Genomic DNA, 24,876 nt, shown 5'->3' with positions numbered 1-24,876 from the left:
TGGTTGGCATTTCTGTTAATGAGTGCTGCTTGGTTGGCATTACTGTTACTGAGTGCTGATTGGTTGGCATTTCTGTTAATGAGTGCTGCTTGGTTGGCATTTCTGTTAATGAGTGCTGCTTGGTTGGCATTTCTGTTAATGAGTGCTGCTTGGTTGGCATTACTGTTTCTGCTGATTTGCTGGCGAGCTGAGCAGGCACCATTATAAACTCCTATAACTGGAGTTCAAAAGCACTCAGAAATATAGCAGCAGTGTTAAAATGTTTTATCCTGCTCTGTGTTCAGGAAATGAATGCATTCTTCTGTATCAACTTTTTAAGCACTTACAAACTCAAATTCTCCATATGAACCTATTCATTCTGGACTGGCTCGGCAGCGCCCTCTAGCGTCAGACAAAGCGAGAAGACACAACTGAGCGTCGCTTCTCTCCACAGACTCTCCGGCAGCGGTAGGTGGTGGTAACGTGCCGCGATGTAGCCTGTGAGTAAACGCAGAGCGGGGAAAGAAGAAGCGGAAGTCCCTGCCGAAAACATGGCGATGGACGGTATGTCCACGTCTCCAGCGGGGCTCTCGTTCCACAATGGTTCTGACTTTTATCCGAGGAAGCTGGGCCCGAAGCCGGACGTGGTGCCGTCCGGCGTAACGGAGAGGAAAGTCGGAGTCGTAGACAAGCCTGACATGGTGGCGGTGGATGTCATTAACTTCCAGGACTCGGGTATGGAAGGAGCGCAGCTGCTAACCGAGCCGCCTGACATTTCTTTAAACGCTTCTTGGTCGAATTTTCCCGTTCCACCTTAAATGGTGCAGCAGTTACATGTACTGCTACGGCATTTAAGGTGGAACATGGAAATTCGAATATGAAGCTGACTTCAGCTTCGAGCGGCTAAGCGGTCAACCCGGCTAAACACTGAACTCACTGGCTGTAACTGTGAATAGTCGTGTTTTAGTCTGTTTTTGGGGAATTTAAACATCGTTTCGAAGTGACTGTTTACACTGTTTACACTGTTTACCACGTCAGAGCTGCGGGATAGCTAGCTAGCTCTGTGTTATGATACATGGCTTGTTTAGCTACTTGCTAACGCTAACTGAGTTACCTGTAGAGCAAAACTTCAATCATAACACCTGATATTGTAGATCTGTGTAGGTCTAACGTTTGAGTTCAGCTTTGTATCCCTGTTTTTAATCATATGAAAACTGTGCAGATAGTTTGACATTAAATCTCCTCTCATTGTCCACTTTATCAGCTCCATTGACCACATAGTTTGACTTTGTAGTTCTACAGTTACAGACTGTAGTCCATCTGTTTCTCTGCATACTTTGTTAGCCCCCTTTTACCCTGTTCTTCAGTGGGCAGGACCCCCATGGACCTTCACAGAGCAGGTACTATTTGGGTGGTGGATCATTCTCAGAACTGCAGTAACACTGACGTGGTGGTGGTGTGTTAGTGTGTGTTGCGCTGGAGTGTTTAAACTCTGTGTCCACTCACTGTCCACTCTATTAGACACTCCTACCTTGTAGGTCCACCTTGTAGATGTAAAGTCAGAGACGATAGCTCATCTGCTGCTGCACAGTTTGTGTTGGTCATCCTCTAGTCCTTCATCAGTGGTCACAGGACGCTGTTGGCTGGATATTTTTGGTTGGTGGACTATTCTCAGTCCAGCAGTGACACTGAGGTGTTTAAAGACTTCAGCAGGACTGCTGTGTCTGATCCACTCAGACCAGCACAACACACTCTGTGAGGGTCCATGGGGGTCCTGACCATTGAAGAACAGGGTAACAAAGTATGCAGAGAAACAGATGGACTATTGAATAAAATGTCAGCAGTTAATGACAAACACTCTGCTCTCCCACAGTACATTAAATATATCAAATATCCGTTTGATGTGTTGGTCACGTTGAAACGTCTATCAGGTGCTGATATAGATCTGCCGACACTAATATGGTTGTGATGTCTGTATGCATTGCTAAGAAACAAAATAACTGCAGTCGGCTTTGGCGAAACAGAAACGTACACAACAAGGGCAGTTTATAGAGAGCCTTATAAAAACATCATATTCAGAATAAATATAACATAAATTAGGTATATTTGTGGAAGTTTTCAGAGGTCTACAGAGTCAACCCTGTTCTTGAATCGGGTTGCGTTGAGTGACTAATTGAAATCACAGTTTTTGTGCAGCCCCAGGTCTACGTGTTGAATAGTATGGACAGTTTTTCTTTGTTGTTTGTTTACAGACACACCTATACACCGGAAGAAGCAGGAAACAGACACCTATGTTCTGGTAAGTTCTTTATAGTCTGCGGTTTGGATTTGCTCTGCCATGCAACAGCAAATATATTACACTCTGAAGGTTCTGAAGGCGTTAACATGATATCGAACGTCTTGAGAAGCCGAAGGGGCGTCTAAAGACAAAATACAGTGCCGCACATCAGATATACTGATATTCTGTAGTGATACGTTTATTCCAGTAGGCGTCATTCGCTATAAAGGTTACATTGGCCAATTTTGGTGAAAGTTAGCGAAAAAGCCTTCATGACAGATGGTGCCTAAAGGAATAAGCATTTATGAACAATTACATATCAGTTATATCAGTTGTCATGACAGCCTTATGTGGGTGTCATGTAGCCTTATGAACTCTACAGTAAAGTGTTACCAAAGTGTCTTCACTCTTACGTGTTTGTGTGCTGTTCACATTTAAAGCATTTAGCAGACGCTCTTATCCAGAGCGACTTACAAAAAGTGCTTTGTCTATCCAGAGAAAGTATCTTCGCTAGTTACCAATAGGTTAGAGAGAAAGCCAGTCCTGAGCTCAGATACTGCTAGAATCAGAAAGTCATTATAGACACCTAGAGAAAAAGGAACAGAGTTAAACACAGAGCAGTGCAATACAATACAATACATAAGTGCAGTACAATGTTTAGGGTGTATGGAGTAAGTACTGATCGCGGAGTCTGATTGGCTTGAGTTTTGAAAACGATTTTGTCTGTATTTCTATTTTTCATTTTAAAAAATGAAAACTTTAAACCTGTAAATCTGTGTGGCCACTCTGTAGCCTTGCATTTAAAATATACCAGAAACTTGAGCACACAGTACACAGCATGTATAAAGACCCATTTAGGTGGTAGGCTAAGAATTAAAACTATCCTTTTTATGACACTGATAAAAGACACCCCTGTTTGATGGATGTTTAGTATTTGCTGATAAGAAAGAGGGGTTTTTATGATTTATTGTTTCAGCATATCAGCTGTGCTCTAATACAACAGGCTTATCTCTTGGCTTATCTCTAATGAGGTTTACTAACCATATTATTCATATAACTCATGCAGCTTAAAGTCATTGACTGAATTAGACGTGTTAGCAGGGAAAACACAAAAGTCTGCCGTTATTTGGGGTTACTGTGACGGGACAGTGGACTGTGCCGACCAACACTTGGTGCACCTTAAATTACAAAGCCGTTCCGTATTTTGTGAAATTTTAATATTACAGTACCGTAACAGAGAATAAGAGTGTTGTGGAGATTTTTCTTTGTCCTGTTCTGTAGTGTCAGTGCAGATGACGTCTGTTGAAAGTCTTGAATTGAGTTGTCTGTTGTGATAAAACAGGTGTTGGAGCATGTTTTAGAGCCCGTGTGTCAAACGCAAGGCCCGCAGGCCAAGTCAGGCCCATGGCACAGTCTAATTTGGCCCATGAAATTAATTTAATTTTCTAATATTATTAGCCCGTTTCACCCTGAAATGCGCTACAGTCTTCAGCAGCTTCTTTTCTTAAAAAAGAAAACTACTGAAAACAGTAGATTTTTATTTAGAGTTGTGTTTGAATAAGGATTCAGTGCCTATTTTGCTGTTGCAGTTTTGGCATATTTTAATAAACAAAATCAGGTCATGGCAAAACGTTAAATAAAAATTAAATAAAACACAGCTGCCCACGGATTTGCTGAGATTTTTTTAATATGGCCCTTTTATTGGTTGAGTTTGACACCCCTGTTTTAGAGTGCAGGCCTTTGGGCTGCCTGTGCAGTAATGAGATTCAACACTAGATGGCGGCATTGTGTAGGCTGCTGGTTCTAGTTCGTCAAGGGGGGCTCAATATTGTTTCCTTGCCTCCCCTATTAGTGCAGGTTTATGTTAGTAAGTATTACTTTCAAACCAGAACTTTTCAAGCAGACGTCTATCAATTTTGACCCCTGATGAACAAAAACAAGAGGACAGTAGATCTAAAAACAAAGTCAGACATGCTGAAAATGCTGTGGAATAAAACTAGAGCACAAATTTAGCTTTTTTACCAGCATTTTATGAATTTAGGGTTTTAGCAGAAAGACATTTTGGCAAATCTGCTGCAGAAACATTTAATAAGTATTAGCAATGATGGCGTAAGTCAGTCACTGAGTACAACAGATCTAATATTTTTTGTTTGACATGAATAAACATCCACTCTTCCGCTTCTGTATGCTGTGTAGGGTGTACGAAGTTAATACTGAGCACTGCGTCTGGTTTGAAAGAGCTTTGAAAAATGATTTTATTTGCATTTCTTTGACTTTTTAAAACTGAAACCTATAGATTTGTGTTGCCGTTCTGTAGCTTTACCTATAAAACTTAATGTAAGTGTGCCCACGCACTCCGCGGCGCTTATAAAGCCTCTTTTGCTTGTTTATTCTCACAGGGCACCATTCACCCCTTCCGCAAGAAGCACAAGTCCTTCGTGGGAAAGTTCGTTCAAGAGTTCAATCTGGTTGCCTCGGATCGAAGGGTGAGTTTCTCGCGTGGTCACGCCCACCTGGCTCACCTCGTGAGTTGTCTGCGCTTTGTGGGACATGAGGCTATTAATTGTTTGGGTTTATAGTTTAAGCGGTTTACTCACCCAGCAATGAAAGCAGACCGAATACTAGCAGTTGGATTTAATCCTTCAAACCTCAGTTTGTGTTCCCGGAAGTCATCAGTGCTCTTTAGCCAAATCAGCACAACTAGAGTGGCTTTTTGTGACACATTGCAGCAAACAGGTTGTAACACTGGTGGGCTGAGGAGGTTTTCGTTGCCGATGGCTGGGTGGGTTATATCACAGAGCGCGGGAGTGGGGGTTTGTTTCTAATCTACTTTTGCTCAACACCGGGGTCCTGCTTTACAAACAAACCAGGATTGGATTACACCGTGTAGATTAGGGAGCAAACAGAGTTCAAGGTGGGATCTGTAAATGAAATTTTTCCCGGGACTGGGAGAGGGGTCGGGATCAGGAGACTGGTACCGTGCTAACTACGCCAGTGTTAGCTTAGCCCAGAAGGCCACAGCTCAGAACACTACAGAACCTTCTCTCTGGAGTGAGTTTTTAATCATGTGCACTTCCAACAAGAAAAGGACCGGGTGGTTACCTGCACTGGGGTGTTTGGATCTAAAGGCCATTAATGTAACTAGGACGGAGGAGCCCGCTGGCATTAGCCTAGCTAAGAGGCTGCAGACACCACTGAACAGGTTACTCCAACGCCAGCTGCTCGACTTCGCTTCCTCAGATCTGATTCATTATCGAAGTTTAAGCTGTTTACTCAGCCCAGCAACAAAAACAGACTGAATGCGAACAGATTTAATCAGATTCAAACCTCCTTCCTAGAAGACTTCAGTGTTCTTTAGGTAAATCGTCAACAGTAGAGTGGCTTTTTTGAGACTTTGTGGCAAACAGGTTATGACACTGGGGGCCTGAGGTGGTTTAGGACACAGCATGACAATCAGACTTTGGAGTTTAATTAAGTGGAAAGTCGTGTAAATTGGATTTTTAGAACCGGTTCTGTAGTTTCTCTCAATTAATATTATAATTTGTATTAATTGTATTCAAGGATGTTATCGCTGACATTTGTGTGGGCAAATGTTCGTCGAAGAGTATTGGGGTTATACGCTGTTCAATCATCTCCATAGAAATTACAGGCTCCTGTTCCATCTGCCAGCTACACTTGCCTCATCCACTCATCCCTGAGGTTGGGAGTCACTGGGAGCACAAGCCTGGTTTTCCATTGACCTGTCCAGGGCTAAGCAGCTTTGGGATAAACGATGCACCAGCAAATGGTCCATCTGCCAGACTGGTTTTGTGTGGGATGACCTTTTACTGAGTTGTCCCAGCAAATCTGCGAGGCCTTTAGAGAAAGTGTAGGTCCTCAGTGTTGGGGTGGAACAGCTAGAATGTGAGGTAAATGGACAGAATAAGTGCTGAAAGGGGTCTTTGTCTAAAAAAGCAAGAGAAATGGTAGAGAAAAGGACTTGGTTGAAGAAAAGGTCTTGTGAAAACAGCCGTCATCAGCTTATCTCGCTGCTCTGTTAGGTCAAAGTACACTTACTCACACATTCTTACTGTACAGATGCTGTAGATGAGACCCAGCTGAAGGCATTTTTTCAGGCTAAGCTTTATCTGCTGCTTCTGTAACGTATGGCTGATTTACTATGGGCAGTAATTTCCTGTGATGTAGAAAAGAACAGGAAACATACTGACTCACAATGGACTTGTATTGCGCCTCCCAGTTAATTCTGTCCAATTTTAACAATTTCAAATTACCATTTTGTTTCATTTATTTTTTATTTTTATGTTGAAACAAGGGCACACCTCATATAACATGAGAATGAGAAAAATGGCCAAAGATTGTGACCGAAAATAACAAAGAAGTGTCAAAAAAAAGACTTTACAAATAATTTCAGTGAGTGTTTATTTCCTTCACTCTCCTACTTCAGTTTCTGCCAGAAATTCTACAATCATTTGGGTGCATCACTAATAAGAATACCCCGCCCAGCACCACCATCAGGCCTATTCAGACCCTGTTACAGTTAGTCAGTGTGTTTTGAGTCAACAGGTTTTCTGTTCTCTTAAGTAATTAGGAGAAATGCGTGGTTATTGTTAAGGAACAGTGGCGTATTTCCTTTAAAGCACAGAAGGCTTGGTATATGGCATAACTCAAGATAACTGCTGTTACAGGTGACACGGTACCACTTTTTCTTTTTTGATACCAATAAAACCTTGAAACCTCAAGTATGAGACGCTCTGCTACCCCATAGGAAGAAATACAGGGTTAACATCGCACCATCGGACAACAGCTCAATCGGAATACAATGTAAACACCTCAGTTGGAATAGACTAGTCCGATTGAGGCTATTCGGAATACAGTTTCTATCTGACTGAACGAGGTGGGTAATCCTGTAAATAATCCGTTAAATAGAAGAATAATATCCGTGTAAACGCCTGTATCTGATTACATTCCCAGTCGGAAAGTTTAAGTCCGTTCTGATCATGTTCGTCACGTCATAGTGAAAGTTTATACCGTTCAACATGGCGGGAGCAGAAACTGGTCTGCAGAGGAGACGAAGTTTATGCTCTGACCTTTAAAAGACGGCGGTGGGACGGACGTCCAGCTTATGTGTCTCAGAACACGACTTCTTCCTCTCGGCCTTCTTTAATAAGGACATGTGAAGGACGTTTTCCTGAGTCTGACATCATTTTAAAGTCATTAAAAACACAATCACTGCTCACTGCTGCTCATCTCACTCTGACTGGACCTCACGTGATGCTGGTTGTCATGGTAACGTCAGATCTGATTACTTGTAGTGAGCATGTAAACGTCAGATTGTTGAGTAGAGTGAGAATATAAACACCTCAGTCTTAATCTGGAATTGGAATATATTCAATCAGATTGGCAAAAATCTTTGCATGTAAACACAGCCAGTGTAAGATTTTTAGATTTTATATTGGTCCAATACTAATCAATACCGACTTGCCATCTTTACTGCTCACAGATACTGTTTGAAAACTATAAACCTAAGCAATTTCTCCATGTTTTCATCCACGCTCCCTGATGAGGTCACTGTAAACGGTGAGTCTCGTGCAGTGCCCCTGCTGTCCGGGTGGGGTCAGTCTTTGAATTCTGCGCCCTCCCTCCCTGAGGAGGGGGTGGGCAGTGCTGTGGGGGAAAAACTGATGTCGGGCAACGCGCTGTCTCTCTGTTTACACACAGAGACACACAGTCAAACGCGGGCAGACACCGCCACAGGCCCACACACACACACTTCAGCTCCCATCTCCGTCCACGGCCGGGCCTGTCACTTGGTGCCCTATTGCTGTCATAACAACACAAAGCCCCGTAATTGTGGACTTCACAGCACTCAGAGGAATGCGGCTGACTCTGATTCAACGCGACAGCCTAAGGATTGGTTCGAGATCATTAGTGTGTCCCCTCCTCAACCTTTATGCGTTTGAATGTGTAGCGATAGCCCCTTTTCAGCACAGTGCCAAGGTGAGCCACTGGTGAGCTGCCTCTGTTGGCCTCATGCACCTGAAACCAGGCACTCTTAAAAATAAAGGTGCCAGCAAGGGTTCTTTGGAGTGATGCGGCAGGAGAACCACTTGTGGTTCCCTAAAGCGAATGACCAGTTTTTGTAAATGAGGCGTGTGAATGTAAAGAACCATTTTAAATACGTTTTCCTTAATTTTTTTTAAATAAAAGTGTTTGAGATCATGTATAAATATTGTAATACGTTTTAAAACGTATTTTTTGCCTGTCTTTACAGTCCGTGTGTCGTCTCTGTCGTGCAAAAACCTTGAATCTCCATTTTGGTGTTTGAAATTTAGGCGATTTTGTGATTTAAAAACTCCAGTTACTCCAATTAATCGTTGCATTGTGTTCAAATTTCATGATAAATAAACCAATAGAGATGGTCCAGAATTACTTGGATAGATATATTTATAAATTTGCTTCTATTTCAATTTAAGTGCTTTTCCTTATCCTGAAAATCGTTACCATTTTGGTGATACAAGCTTTTGTTCCACCAGCGGCGATATATTGAAACTAAGCTGCAAAAGTTAAGTTGTTTTGAACTAATTGTTTTTGCAATGCTATGAAAACTGGCACAAAATCCTTCCACCCATTCATATAGAAGCTCTATAGAGTGTTTCAGCTCTGAGAGCCAATCAGAACACAGTTCCTTTACTTATACGTTACAGTGCAGAAGAATTAAATAAAAAGTTGTTTATCTGGGAAGTAAGTGTTTAATAGCTCAGAAAAACACTAATATTACAATAAATACATTCATAGAATAACTTGGTACTTTATGTATGTCAGTGTGTTCATTTAATCATTTCTCAACTCTCATCGAAGAAATCCAGTATTATTTGTAGCGATTGCCCAATACCTGGTTTGGCTGTTCAGTACTTATGTTAAATCAAATGTGCTGCGGATGGAATTTAATACATCTGTGATGTCTGGAGGCGTCCAAGAGAAACGTAGAACCAAATTTGTTCTACAGACTAGCTCACAAGATCAGCTGCTCTTTTGAAAACATGAAATGAATGTTATTTTTGACTGTATTGATGTTTATTAGTGTTTATTTAGATTGATAAGTGGCGCTTTTACAAGCAAAAACACATGTTGGTAATAAAAATGGTTTTAAATAATGCGTTTAGGTGCTTTGGTCCAGATTCAATCTTAGCATCCTGGCAGAAGCTGAATTTTGATCTAAAATCTTTGTGTGTGCTGTGTTTTGTTGCAGCCCTACAACATCACAGACCCAACACTGTGGAGATTATTTTTGTTATGGGTTATTGTGGTGGGTTATTTGCTGCATATGTCAACCCTAGCTCTGTCATTCTGTGGCAAAACAAACTTCACTTTAGTCTTATTTGACTGTAGAGCCCTGATTTTTGTTTTTATGTACCTTTAAAGTAGGTTATAAAGTATGGAATATAAATAATGATCAACCTTATGAAGTATAGACTATTAATCCAGTAATAGATTATGACCCTGAGAAATCCCTGTGTGTTTGAATGTGTTGCAGTCATGGAAGATCTTGCTCTTTGGGGTGCTGAATGTGATTTGCACAGCCTGCCTGCTGATGTGGTGCAACTCCACAAACAGTATGGGTGAGTATGACACTATACACAGCTTTGAACATAAGAAAGCAGAGCTCCTCCGTCAACAGATCACTAATTGCCTGATAGACTGTATTATAAATCCTTATATTCCAGCATTTTCAGCCTAATCTCTGTAGCATACAGTCTGTTGCCACAGACTGTAGTGTTGATGCCTTTCCATTTAAAAGAAAAGAAAAATGATAAACCTGGAAGCCACTAGGCAGGTGCTTCAGTTTTCTGTTCTTTTCTATGTACAGTGCAATTGTCCATGGTAATGGACTGTATTCTGTGCTGCAGATAGCAGAAATCAGACTCCCCTCCTTTTTTTATTCAGTTTCCAGTTAAGGCATGCCAGCTAGCAAGCTATTTATTTTTAAGCGCCGAAAAAAGTAGCAAACATATATTTAACACAAAGGTATGCAGATGTTTCCAGCACTAAATGTAATATGTCTGTCAGTATTTAATTTGTCCAGTCTTTATTCTGTCCACTCTACTGCCACTTTAACTCTTCCATCCTTCCAATCTTACAACCAACAATGTACAGCTGCGACAAAAAGCTTCTCACAAACATCTCACTGACACTCTGTTACCCTTCAAAACACTAACATTCTCACAAACATCTACCCAAACTCACCTCAGCTGCCTCGCAGATTTATTTCTTATGTGCATTTAAAATGGCTAAAGCAGATATTTCTGAAGACATAATATCACATGCTTAATAATACATGCTTAAATGAAATGTTTTGTGGCCGAGGGGGGCACCCAGGCTTTGAGCTCTGCCTTCCAGAGCTGTTGAATTGGTTTAGAATTCCACACTCAGTTTGCTCTTGTTTTCCCACCCAGATTTAGCCCCAAATTTCTCATGGTTGTCCAAAGATGTTCTTGTTATAGGATATAAGATATAATGTATCTATATATATATGCGGAGATTATTCTGATACACACACATATATATGTGTGTATATATATATATATATATATATATATATATATATATATATATATGTGTGTGTGTGTGTGTGTGTGTGTGTATCAGAATAATCTCTGCAGACTAAGTTTTTAATATTTAAGATAATCCACTCACACAAGGAAGAGAAAAACCAAGTAAGTAAAGAGAGAAAGAAAGAACCAGAGGTTCTTAAACTGCAGTTCAATAAATGATTAAAAGATTAAGAGAAAATGGGGCTCCTAACAGCCACCTGGAAGACCTGGTAGACCCCAAAACTTCCCCCATCAGATAAACAGCACTTTCATCTCTGAGACAGAGGAGAAAATCAAGCTGCTTCAGATCTGAAAACATCCACAGGTGTTTCTGTCCATCCTTCCACTGTGAGAAGACGACTCAGCGCTGTGGGTCTGAAAGGATGTGTAGCTGTGAAGAAGAACCTCACTGAGAAAAGGAGACGGACACATCAAACAAAGAAGCTGAACAGTGGACTGACCACCCCAGAGTCCAGACCTCAACACCACTGAATGTGTTTGATTACTTCAGAAAATGATCAACCAGCTTCTAAGACTGAACTTTGGAGGTGTGGGAAAAAATAACCCAGCAGGTTTCTGTGAAAAACTGCAAAGTTTCATGGAAAAACTGAAAACTTGAGATTATATTCAGTTGTTGAGGCTCCTGTGTAAATGAAAGGCCTACTGCATTACAGTAGAGATGTATGTTATTCCAGCTTTGCTGCTGCTGCGTGTTCTAGATAACTAGTGGAAATGATGAGTGAATGTTTATGAATGTGGCACGTTCTCTCATTACTTGCCCAAATGAAGCATGAGATTTAGGATGTGGAAGCGGGACTCGTAACCCCATCTTTGGTGGATTAAATCTGTTTAGTCTCGCCTGATTGTTTAGAGTGATGATCGTGAGGGGATTCAGTGCTAAATCCATTTGGGTTAAATCTTTCTGCCTAGCAGCTGTCAGGGAAAGGTGTGTGTGTGTGTGTGTGTGCGCGTAAGTAAAAGCATAAAATAAAGAGACTGCAGAAACCGCCACCGGTGTGTCATAGACAGGAAATGGAGGATGCTCATGTATCGAGCTGTCCGGTGAAAGGCGATCTCAATGTCAATACTTACAAGCCACGCTCCTTCCTGCAGACAGAGGACAAAAGATCCAGAGGACAGGAAAGTGTTGGTACACTTCCCATATGGTGTTTATCCACATCGAAATGAATCGCTAATATTTATGGCTTTGAGGGAAAGATACTCTTTCTCTCGTCCCGGGCCCAGTCGCAGCAACAGGTCGAAAGGGGGACGTATGAGTTTACACCTGCTGCTGCCTTTCAAACATGAATTATGTGTGTGTAAACAGAAATATAACTGAGTTTAAGCAAATAACAGAAATCATAAAAGCACATTGTTTCATATAGTTGCCTGCGTCACTGCACGGAGCTGGTGTCCGGAGGTGTGGAGGTGTTGAAGGTGGAAGATGTTTGTTTGAGGGTAGTTCGATTTTGCTCATTTCTGTTGTTTGAAGTACACTGCCGCTCTGAGAACAGTCATGATGTTTGAAGCATTTTACAGGCTAGAAGTTAGCAGAATAGGGTGAGAGAGCAAACCCAGTGTAGGGAAACTCTTGTTGGTCAAGCACATTAATCTGGCACTGTAATTTGATGTGTTCTGACATCACAGCCCTTAATAATGTGGTTTTTGTGCAAAATCATATCACGATAACTCTGAAAGTATGATGTATTGTGCAGCCCTGATATAAATTGCTCATAACAAGCATAAAAAATCGCTAATAGTGTGCTGATGTCTTGGTAGCTAAGTAGCCAAATTACCCATTCCACCTTAAATAGTCCAGCAGTTCTGACGCCTGAAGTGCCAGAATGTAGCTGCTGCTCCATTTAAGGTGGAACGGGAAAATTTGAACAAGAAGCTGGAGAATATCTGACTTCAGCTTCATATCACTGAAGAATTAGGGGTGGGTGATAATAAATAATTGCCCCCCTATTTGAAGGCATATGATGCCCTAAGTGTAACTAAAGCCCAGCAGTGAGGAGCTGAACTTTAGCAGTATCTGCTGTGTTCTAGTCATTCTGTGTCTAATCCTTTCAGCACTGTACCAGAACTGGTCGGCACTTGGCTCCAGTGCAGCTTGTGGAAGTGCCTGAGCATTCAGCCTGGTTTTAACACCGTCCCAGCATTATTAGAGCGTCTGTGTGGCAGCTGAGCAAATTAGATCTCTTCCACATCTCTGGAGGTTTTCCAGTCATTGCATAAAAGGCCCTGGTGTGCTACGCTGCTGCACATTGGACTTCTGCCTCATTTAGCCCTGCGCTGCCTCGCCTGCGCCGAATACGCTGTCCCAGTCCACAGCTCACGCACACACGTACCCTCAACCAGTCTCCACAGATTTCACAAAACTGGGGTTACTCAGAGGGGCACAGGTGTGTTGGAGGGTCTGTGCTGCTGTGTACATGCTTTTTGTGAATGGTGTGGTTGTATTCCCCAGCTCACCACACATACTTCAGATAAATGATTCTAACAATTCTGTTGCTGCATAAAAATCTCTCGTCAGTCTAAAAATGATATAAAATAAAAGGTGTACTAAATATAGACACATGTATTTGGACACCCCTCCTAATTATTGAGTTCAGGTGTTTCAGCCACACTCATTGCTAACAGGTGGATAAAATCAAGCACACAGCCATTCAGTCTCGATAGACAAACGCTGGCCGCTGAATGGGTCGTACTGATGAGCTCTGATAGTGTGTATAATACCAGTTTACCCTGGCAAGTCAAGTCCTTAATAACACAGCAAAGCTCAAACTCTTCCTGCGATAATCCGTCTGTTTTAGTGCAGAAAATAGCTTTATATTCGAATGTTTCGTTCCACCTTTAATGGCACTGCCAGGATGAAACTGCTGCTCTGTTTAAGGTGGAACATAAATTTTGAAAAAGACATGGGCGAAAGAAGAAGCGAAGACGTCAGCCTTGTGTGTCGGTGCTGAGTCTCCAGTACCATTTAGTCTAATTATTATTTAAGGAATGTGTTTCACTGACAGTTGTCAACTTATCATGACTGCAAATGATCTCCGTCGAGGGGTACCCTGCTCAACTCTGCCTAGGTGCTCTGTTTTTTTATTGCTGTTTTATAGGCCATTATTAACGGCAATACTACAATTAGCTCATTTTGACACGCCGATTTATCCATCGATCAGCCAACAGCATACCTGGATGTCATAGATTGGATTGAGAGCGAAGAATTAGATTAAGAAATCTGATAAAAAGAGCTGGTTTTGAGCTCGGTCATGTTTTTTTCAGTGCATGTAAACCCTTAAGATTTTAACCACTACCCCTCATAACTCAGTCCCAAGGGGCAACACTCGAAAACAAGGGATAGAGGTAAAAATAAGAAATGGGATTGGGTCTATGTTTGTCCTCTGAAGATGTGGTCCATTGCATAGCAGCGTTGAAGATCCAGAATTTCTACTCAGTCTGCTGTGTTCTATTCATTCTGTGTCTAATTCTTTCCGCACTGTACCAGAACTGGTCGGCACTTGGCTTCAGTGCCACTTGTGGAAGTGCCTGAGCAATCATCATGGTTTTAACACCGTCCCAGCATTATTAGAGCGTCTGTGTGGCAGCTGAGCAAATTAGATATAGATGTCGTAGATTGGATTGACGGCAAAGAATCAGATTAAGAAATGTGATAAAAAGAACTGGTTTTGAGCTCAGTAATGTTTGCAATGAAAGAAATGTTACTCTGATTTCTTTCATTTTTCTCAGTGTACGTGTGGGCGGAAACAACAAAATGACACTGAAACCAAATACATGCTTGTCGAAATGAAGAATTTTTTATATTGCATTATGTTTGTCAGCTTAGTTTTTGAGTTTGCAAAGCAGAACTCCGATTACTGCCTGACTTGTGTGAACCTGGAGTTTCCCTATTATCTGATGATCCCAAGTGCATGTAAATGCATCGCATGGATTTCTGACAAAATCTGATTGTTCTGTAGTTATCAGATTAAGTGCATGTAAATGCATCGCATGGATTTCTGACAAAATCTGATTTTTCTGTAGTTTACATGCACTCACTGTCTGATTCATCATATTGGAATTGAATGATACTGAAATAAAGTGTTAATTTGTGCAAATTAAAGAGAAAATAATGGTGTTTATAGTGCGGCTTGGCTAATATAAAGTACCCTAAACGTACTAATGTGGAATCTGCCATGAAATTGAACGAGTGGTGCACTGCTATTTTTAGTGGCTTCTTAAATATCATCCAGTACTATGATACTGTGTTATTTGGAAAACATTGGGATATTGAGAATTATCAGCACCGCCCAGCGCTAGCCTCAGCTGACCTCAGCAGAAACCATAGTGCATGCTGGCACTGCAGTGCTGTCCCTTCCAGCTAGATAAGCCCAACAAGGGCAACTTTCATACACGCATGCATGCATGCATATATGCAGGCTGAATTGCTTCATTATAGTGTGATTGCGTTTTTGTGTGTAACTTCATGTGGTGTGGGGGACAGGCACTTGACCTGCCACTCAACCGTAAAGATCAATTTAAGGTCGTCTGGATGTGCACAGTGATCATTAGCGAACTTCCCCATCAAAGGTTTCCAATTCAGCGACTCTGTATGAAGCCCACTAAGCCTCCGTATTGTTTCTTTGCCCCCCACCAAATGGGGAGGTATGTTCTTGCCTATGGGATGCCCCCCTCACGTTCGCCTCTGTGCGTGTGTTGGGTGTGTAAGCGATCCTCAAGGCACTTCGGAGACCAAAATGTAAAACAGATGAGTCTACAGGACGCTGCTTGCTTTAGTCAGCTCGCTCAGCTCAAATTCTGCATCGGAAGACAGTATTAGGTTACAAGCTGTTGAGAATGTACGCACTTTAATTCGATATGTGCATTCTTCTTTTGTCAACACTTCTTTTAGCCAGATCGATGTGGCACACCAGCCCAGACGAAAGTGACTGTACACTGGAGGTCCTTGAAAGCACGGAATTGACGCAGATTTTCTGTCAGTGTCATTTTTCCACTTTTCTCTACCTACCACACAAATGATGATCAGTATTGTTACATTCGGTTGCACTATTTAAAGCTACCGTTAGTGACTTTTTCTCTGAAGCTTTTGGTTTTTTGTGGCTTGGGCTCTGTGGTACTGTTGGCTGATTTACTCCCTAAGGCTTTGCGTTATCCTGTAAAACAATAACTAAAGGAGTCTGTATTGATTAGTGCTAAGCGGTATATTGTCCGGTATTGGTGTCGCAAAGTGAAATTGATTTTTAGCTTTACTGGCAATGATGGAAAACGTAACATCTGTGCCATCGTTATTTGTTGGGTGCTTCAAGTTAATAACCAACAATATCTTGTAAAAATCAAGTTTCTGTTTGGTTCATATTTATGGTAATATGTGAGGTTATGCAAGCAGGTTATGTCAGGTTTCAGTGTTTCCTCCATCAGTAAGTAGTCTGTGCAGCCTGCTTTTATCGACGAGGAAGAAGAGCTCCCTCTTCTGGATGTTTGCAGATAAGCAGTTAACTTTGTATAACATTCTTCAAGCCCTAGTAAATCTTGACAGTGTTTACTGTTGGCTTAAGAAACTATTAGCACTATTTCTATAGAAATAAATGCAAGTTATACTTTGGCCCAGTGTGAACTGTAAAGTCGGGCCTCACGATAAATCGTATTTTTATCAAAATCACAATATGACTTTCCATGATAAACACATTATTAGTGCGGTGATGACAGAACAGATCTATTTACCTTATACACACAGTGCCAGAGAGACGTCTTTACATTACAGCACAAACCGTTACAAGCAAGTCTCTCTGAGCTGGGACTAAACCTGCTCTCCCATGAGTGACTTAACCATTAGGCTAAACAGCAACTACAAAACACACACTCAGAGACCTTAAAATGTCCCCATAACTCAGCTTTAATGGACATTCAACTACAAAACACACAGTGAGACCTTAAAATGTCCCCATAACTCAGCTTTTATGGAAATTCAACTACAAAACACACACTGAGACCTTAAAATGTCCTCATAACTCAGCTTTAAGTATCAGAAATATTCTGGATTCCAGTGCCACATGTGAAAGTGGCCCAAATCTGAATAGTCAGTGTGTTCCCCCTAATTTTGTCCTCAATTTAGTCATACGTAATTCCACCCACTGGTTAGGTCTCCCCCAATCACGCGATACCACCAGAGCTACGAGCACGAAAGCCAGCACAGGGTTCCTCAGAGTCAGAACCACCACATCTTTTCGAACTGCCACTATTGCAGTGTCCTTGGACGGCTAAATGCGCTCCTCGGAGAACACCAACCGATTCACCAATTCTGTTACGACAGCTAACAGACACCTGCACTGACTGGCATCGCGCTGAGGAGTTATCCTTCCCACCCAGAGAGAGCGATGCCAACTGCGCTCTCTTGGACTCCCAGCCACTTTTAACGGCAGTTTACCTGCAGCCTTAAAACCTGTTGGAGCTGGATTGGTTTTAGCAGAGGGTGTCCAGTAGTGTAATAAGTGCATAATTTGACTGGCCGATTCACAGGGGGTAAAGCATCTTTTGTAATTTCCCCAAATTACCTCAAATAGCCAGGATCAAGACCTGTAGATTAGTATTGGGTTAGTAAGTGGGTTCATTCAACTTTCAACCAAATGCAGCCTAACAAGACAGAAAACGCACTGCCTTGTGAGAGGAGCTTTCAAGATATTTCCTTTTTAGAACAGTTGTGGAGAGAATTACCATTAGAAGGTAATTCTCTCTGCAATTGTTACTTAGCAGACTTGTGAAAACTACATTATTATGGCAACGTTATTACTAATATTACTAAATATTACTAATAACTACATTATAAAAACTAATCCAGCTCCAATAAGGCTTTGTCAGAGATTTCATTTTAAAGCAGAAGTGATTGACTTTTCACTTCTTTGCATCGCGTGCGAGTGATACATTTTTAAACAGCAGTTAAAGTAAGCCTGGTTGTATGTGTGAGTGAATCGGCGGAGGTCCCCTGGCACATCTGCTTGTATATTTACTCGCTTCGTTTTTTAGAAGAAAGCAGTTCCTTCTCCCAAAAGGCACTGGCCTAAAGATGGCATGTGCTCAGCGTTGCGGAAGCCAAGCGAAAGGAGGTCAAGTGCCTGGTTTGAAGGCACTTCGGTACCCTGTGTGCTCTTTATGCTATCCTTCTTATTGATATGTGCGTTCGACATCGCTTGTCTTGTACGGCTTCTACACAGGTAGGTTTTCCTTTGCGTGAAGTTCTTTTACTGAAGAGAAGCCAGCATGTGTTTATCTTTTTCCTTGTATTCAGTTACATCAAGATCAAGACAAACTTTGTCAGCCCCACTATGCGCAAGTATGCAGTGGAACGACACGGTGTTCCTCACCACCTCACTGAAGTATCGTCCCCTGTTTACTGGACCACACAGTACAAGTGAACAAGTCCTAGACTCCACAGCGTCTTACAGTCTTAGAATAATCATTGGAATTTCTGAAAGTGTCTCCAAATACTCATACTTTAAGACACCCTTAAAAACAGTAATATTTAATCGTTGTATTTCACCAGAATTTAAAGTAGATTCGTCACTGTAGTTCAAAATATCCAGTTACAGCTCAGCTACTAATGACCTGTATGTTGATCTTATGTAATTTGTGATTGAATTACATTTCAGACACTCTTATTCAGAGCAACTTATAATTTTAATCATTTTACATACATAGGCAAAAGTAGTGTTAGGAGTCTAGTCCAAGGACTCTTATTGGTATAGCTTAGGTTACTCGCCAGGCAGGGAATTGAACCCCAGTCTACAGCGCAGAAGGCAGAAGTGTTACCCACTATGCTATAGCAGCCGGCTGTTTCCTTCAAATACAATCTGAGTCATTTACCACTTGTGTGGTGTTTGAGTCATGTATCTAGACGCGAAGGTCCAGCGAATTGTAATTGTAGTCTTAATAATCGCCGTCACGGTTGTAGTTTTGGTTCATTTTAGTGTAAACTCTGTCTAGGAGTTCGCCCACAGTGTCAGCAGTGCTCCAGCAAACAAAGCTGAGGCTCTGAGGTTTTAGCATGACCCTCACCAGAACCAAGTGGTACTCGGTTTACTTCCATCTCTTCCACATCTTCACGGTATACCAGCTTTGTATCGCAGATTTTGCACTGGGTATTTTTCTGATCTGATCATTAAAAAGCAAGGCAAGTTTATTTGTAGAGCCCCATTTGTAGAGTACTTTACAAATGAGAAAATACAAAGTCGTTTAAAAAAAGTCAAACATCACTAAAACTATAGATTTAAAAGTGAAATTTATTAAATTAAAAATCAAAAAAGAAATGAAATTAGGATAATTAAAAAATCTAATTAAAATTTAACAACATGATTTCTTGGGTATCTCTTGTTTGTTGCGCTCTGAGGCGAGGTGACGTGGATGCCTGGAATTATTTTATGATGAATTCAGCCAAACTGGCTGTAATTTCTTTATTTTTAACATCTCTATACAGAGAATCCAGTATTGCTGTAAAAAAACGGATACTCGTAAATTGAAATTATTCCGGTAATGTGTGATCCTTGAACAATTGTAACAGAGTAAACAGAGATGGAGGTGGTCACACAAGAGTCCCCCAGCCTTCCTCTGTGTCATGGTGTGGAATCCCTCAGGGCAGTGACTTATGGCACTTTAGCTTGAGTAATCAGCCTGAACAAAGCAGGGCTTAGTGTGTCATCTCTTGTAAGGCATTGTCTCCATATCTAACATCTGAAAATACTGACTATGAATTTGATTTGAGTTGAAATCTTTTTATGGTGTTAAGTCTATGGGTTGGGCAATAAAATAGTGGAGTATATTATGGTATTTAAAGAAATTTTAACAGTACACAATACTTATCACAATATTTTTGATGTAGACAAGATGTACTAGAAGTGTCACATGTAAAAAAACTGCTATCAAAACTATGAATACAAAGATTATGAAATATTCCAAATACTTTGCTGCAATAAGTCCAGTTAAACAGGACTAATTATGCTCTCTGTGTAATGAAACATGCAGTTTAGTATTCTGTAAGTACTAGAGATGTATCACTATAACAAAAATGATCACGTTAACCATAAATCATTGTCATATTGCCTACCCCAGAATAAGCCCCAGCTGGATTGTTTTGGTATTGTGTTGGTGCCTGTTTGTACTAATACAAAAGGTTTTAGTTTTCATTTATTTTTCAGATTTCATGCTCAGACCGTTCGAGTGTTTCAAGTGGTCTCAGACCGCTGACTCGTAGTTTTCTGTGCTTATGTGTTTACGTCAAACGAAGTCAGACCCCTCTAAACGGACCCACAAACAAACTGAACTCAGACCACCACCCGAGGTGGTCTCTGTACGGTTCGTTTTGTGGTTTGACTGATTTTGTTCACTTTAAAAACAAAAACAGCCCCGATACGCTTCGCGTTTTGCGTTATGGTTAAAGAACCTCGAGGCGTACACAGTCTTTCAGTACGTAGCAGCTAAAAACAAACTGCTTAGGCTGCCTGTGGGTTTGTGCAATCTCTTGTAGAGACAATGACGTCGGCATATTAAAGCAGTGAGCCACGAGAGCCCATGTGTTTTTGCTGTGGTTAAAGGGTAAAGCTAGGCAAGATGTGGAGTTAAACCTTCTACACGTGGTGAAATCACTTCAGTATTTCAGTCATTTCACTATTTAGATTGTCCACTCTTTACCTTCATTCCTGCTCCCATTCTATTCACGAGACTCACTTTCAGTTCCTCAAAGAATCTGCAGACACACCTCCAAAGTTCAGTCTTAGAAGCTGGTTGATCATTTTCTGAAGTAATCAAACACATTCAGTGGTGTTGAGGTCTGGACTCTGGGGTGGTCAGTCCATTGTTCAGCTTCTTTGTTTGATGTGTCCGTCTCCTTTTCTCAGTGAGGTTCTTCTTGACAGCTACACATCTTTTCAGACCCACAGCGCTGAGTCGTCTTCTCACAGTGGAAGGATGGACAGAAACACCTGTGGATGTTTTCAGATCTGAAGCAGCTTGATTTTCTCCTCTGTCTCAGAGATGAAAGCTTTAAGTGCTGCTTATCTGACAGTTTTGGGGTCTACCAGGTCTTCCAGGTGGTTGTTAGGAGGCCCATTTACTCCGTATGATTTAGAGATTTAGACTAGAAATTAAATAAATGTGGGGATGGTCTGTACGAGTTTTACACAGTACTGTACCTGTAAAAACACCCTCAGAGTCGTGTCTTGAAACAGACTAATTAAGTGGCTATAGTCTTGAGGAAGTGAGCTCTTGAGGGCGCTGGACATTGATATGAGCTCCTCTGAGACTTGTCTGCTCTCTTCTATTCATTACTGACAACCTACTTAAAGTCTAGTGTTCCCTCCTCCATCTGTGGCTTCGCATTACACAAACCTATTAATTATTGTTTTAAACCAGCCTCTTATGCTCCTTCCATTTCAGGGGAGTCTTGGCCCTCATTTATCAAGTGTTACCAGTCATTGCACACAGTGATTACCTGCTGTTACGCGAGGGACTCCATCGCTTACTGATGTTGTGAGAATGTATAACCATATGGTTCAGAATGATGAGGTTTTACAGAAAAGTTATTAAACGTTTAATATTTAAGAGAGGCACTCCCAAAGATATTTCTCGATTCGAAGATTCTGGTCAACAGTAAAGAGGTTGAATTAATTGGCTTATCTTAAAACCCTCGATCGCTGTTGGGTTATTTGCTAGATTTATTGGGCTTTATTTTGATATGACAAAATAAATGTCAGGGCTTGTGTGTTTGTTCATTATCATTGGTTTTTATGTCTCTGTTCACACTGTAAAAAAAATGTCTCATCATATCAGCCTGAAAAATTACTTCATGTGGTAACGAGCAATTGAACTAGTTTTATTCAACTCAAAAATTACCCATCCGTAGCCGGGAGTCCAAGAGAGCACAACTGGCCTCGCTCTCTCTGGCTGACGCTAGTCAGCGCAGGCGTCTGTTAGCTGACGTAACAGATCTGGCGGTTGGCGCTTTCATCCGAGCGCGTTCATCTGTTCAATGACGTTGCATGAGCGGCAGTTTGGAAAGATGCGGTGGTGCTTCACAGGCCTCGGAGGAAGCCTGTGTTTGCCTTGGCCCTCCTAGCGTTGATAGCGTCGTGTGATTGGGGGAGTCCTAACCAGCGGGTAGAATTGAAGACGACTAAATTGGAGAGAAAATTGGGTAAAAATTACATTCGATGAAATGATTTAAAGCCACAGAATTTGTGCAAAGACCTTTTAAATAGAGCATTTATAGTTAATATTTGGAAATTAAAATAAATAAGTAAATAAATGGTCCATCTCACCTCAAAGCACAACAAAATTAACAAAAATTCTGATGCGTGTTTTTTTTATCATTCTTTTGCTAGGCTCAGAAAATAAATATAAATCTGAAGTTTGCTAAAAAAATGTCTTATTTCCTGTTTACCAGGTTTGTTTACCCAGTAATGGATAAGAAAAAAGGAAATTTGAATTTTGCATACAACTGTATTGTATGTTTTCTTGGGGAAAGTCTCATAGCATACGAGGTAATATAAAATATCGACTTAAATGTTGTATACTCTGAAAAATAAACAGAAACATTGACATGATATTTTAATTAATATTAATATTAACGTCAGTCTTTTTTGCAGACTTTTATTGATACTTGAAAATCAAAATTAGTCAGAATGAAATAATTGATTTCAGCCGTTAAAGTGTTTCATTAACACATTCGTCAGTTTATGTCCCCACATTCAAGTTAAAAACGTTGATGTCTGTTGTTTTTACCTCAGACAGCGTTGTGCTGTGCCATACCTCCCTCCGTTTGGCTCTTAGCGTTTGCTCTAACAGCAGCAGCATCTGCATGCGGCCAAGTCTCAGTTTACCCCTCAAGCAGCTCATGTCAGCAGGGCCTGGCTGGTCCCCTTCCACCCCGCTACCACCGGCTTCCTTCCACATTCTCCCGTTTCCTTGGCCAGGTGTTGCCGTGTAGTCAGTCAATAAGGCTTTTGGTTTACATATGGGCCGATCTATTGTTATTTTAATATGCCGCGTCGACAGACACCTGAGCCTCCCCCCGCTCGATACCGTGTTGCAGAACTCAATGACAGCCGAGTGCTGTAGTTTGCAAATCCTCTCTTACCGAAAGTACCCGGCCTGCTGCCCGACGTGCGGTTTATGAGACCACTCCGTCCTCAGACGAGAGAGGGGGCTGAAACCGATACCCGCCCTGGGCCACCGCTACTGACGGCTGGGTCTAGGGCTCCTCAACTTTATGCTTATGCTTTGAATAACCACGCGGCACTTAATGCCTTTTAATGGAGCTCCGGTCCCGCGGGGATGCAAGGGAGAGGGCTGCGAGGGCGAAGAGCACGGCTGATTAGACGTGTTTTGGTGCTCCGGCCTGCAGACGTTTATTAAATATTCAGCTCCAGGGCCCGGCTTCGTTTACCACCACTGCGCCTCCTCCTTTTATCTCCATTGATCAGGTCTGTAAACATACACAAGTGACCTTAATCTGCTCACAATATGCTACAAGGATTTGGTTCTCCTCCGATGGGATTTGGCTATGTCTCTATTACTGTTTGATGTCTCTTAGACCTCCTCCTCAAACGAGGGGAAAGGAGCTGAAAGGGCTGTAGCTGGTTTTAGTTTTATCCGGCAAGGACAGCTTCCACGTTTCATACGATTTTCAACACCGAGGTCAAGATTTGGTTCATTTTTCAGTGATTTATGTGTTACAAATGTCTTGTTTCATCAGAGCCCCAATTATATACAGCGCACAGATTGCTTTGGCTCTCTAATAGAGCTTTATCAATGCCTGCCTCGCCAGCCTCCTGATGAAATAAGCCCCAAAAAATTGGAACCAACTTCTTAGAAAAAGCCTAGTCATTTGATTGTGGGGGTGTGCATAGCATAAAGCCCTCACCCATCCTCTCCCACTTTACTCTGATAGGATCCACCCTTATGCCTAGTTTCGATTACAGATCGCGGTTTCCCTGAACGACGGAAAACGAGAGACCTTTGGGCGAGACTGAGGGGCTTATTGGCAACACAGTTTTTGATTTCTATTGTTTTTAACTCTCTTTTATGTGAATGTTTTTCGAAGCAGTATGAAAATTATTACACCCTTACTAGTCTAGCTACATGCTTTCCGTTAGGGGTAGGAATCAGAGGGTATCTCATGATATGGTATTATCACAATACGTTGCCCACAATAATGATATCACGATACTACGATTATGTGATACTCAATATATTGCAAGACATTCCTTTACGATGTATCACGATATCTGTGTAACTCAGTGAAATACTCTTAAATAGGCAAATAGCAGGAATTATGTATTTATTAGTGTCAGTTTCACAGAATTTGTCAACCAATATGAAACAATGTACAACAAAGTGCAGAGCTTAAAATGTCCAAAGGTAGAACATAGCTGTAAATACTGGGAGCCCTCGAGGAGGTAAAGGTAAGTGTTGCTTTAAAAACTGTGTTAATTGCAGGCTGACTTTGAGTTGTGGCAACGTTAGCTGTTTTCTTAACAGCAGGATCAGAATGATGATGAAGAATGGCTGTGCATGTTCGTTGTGTTGCCTGTGTGCTTATTATAGTGAGACAGTTCTTGCAAATCACAGTCTTTGTCTATTTCATTTGGCCCTTCAATGCTGTAAAAGCGGACCCGGACCTTCAACTTGAAAGAGGACGGTGCCTGTCTGATTCGTTTCCCCCCCGTTTGTCCACCATTTCCCCCCGAGTTTCTTTTTCTTCAGCGCAGGTTTACCTTGTTTATTTGATTACGCCGATTACAGCGCATACATATTTCAGTAAATAAATCGATATTTGGCACCAGTGTAATGATAACGTATTGCAAAAGAAAGCGATACGATATATCGCTGTATCAGTGTTTTATCCACCCCTAATACGCCCCAATGTTCCATTGTTTTTCAGTTGTTCTGACCAACAAACCTCTTGGCTCAGTGGAGTAGGGTCTGCTCTGTCCTTTTTGGGGCTGAGTCATCACCCAAAACCCA

The 24,876-nt window shown here is 41.5% G+C and overlaps 1 protein-coding gene across 1 annotated transcript in view; it reads left to right on the top strand.

Moving 5' to 3' along the window:
* Positions 1-530: 530 nt before the first annotated feature.
* slc30a6 (solute carrier family 30 member 6) overlaps positions 531-24,876 on the top strand; it is a 51,468-nt gene continuing 27,122 nt past the window's right edge. The window contains exons 1-4 of the mRNA XM_036583269.1: positions 531-714; positions 2,232-2,278; positions 4,657-4,743; positions 9,792-9,876. Coding sequence (XP_036439162.1) covers positions 531-714; positions 2,232-2,278; positions 4,657-4,743; positions 9,792-9,876 — 403 coding nt within the window. The remainder of the gene's footprint in view (positions 715-2,231; positions 2,279-4,656; positions 4,744-9,791; positions 9,877-24,876) is intronic.

The sequence above is a fragment of the Colossoma macropomum genome, unplaced genomic scaffold, assembly GCF_904425465.1.
Source record: "Colossoma macropomum unplaced genomic scaffold, Colossoma_macropomum, whole genome shotgun sequence".
Classification (NCBI taxonomy): Eukaryota; Metazoa; Chordata; class Actinopteri; order Characiformes; family Serrasalmidae; genus Colossoma; species Colossoma macropomum.
This window is presented reverse-complemented; position numbering and strand designations above follow the sequence as displayed.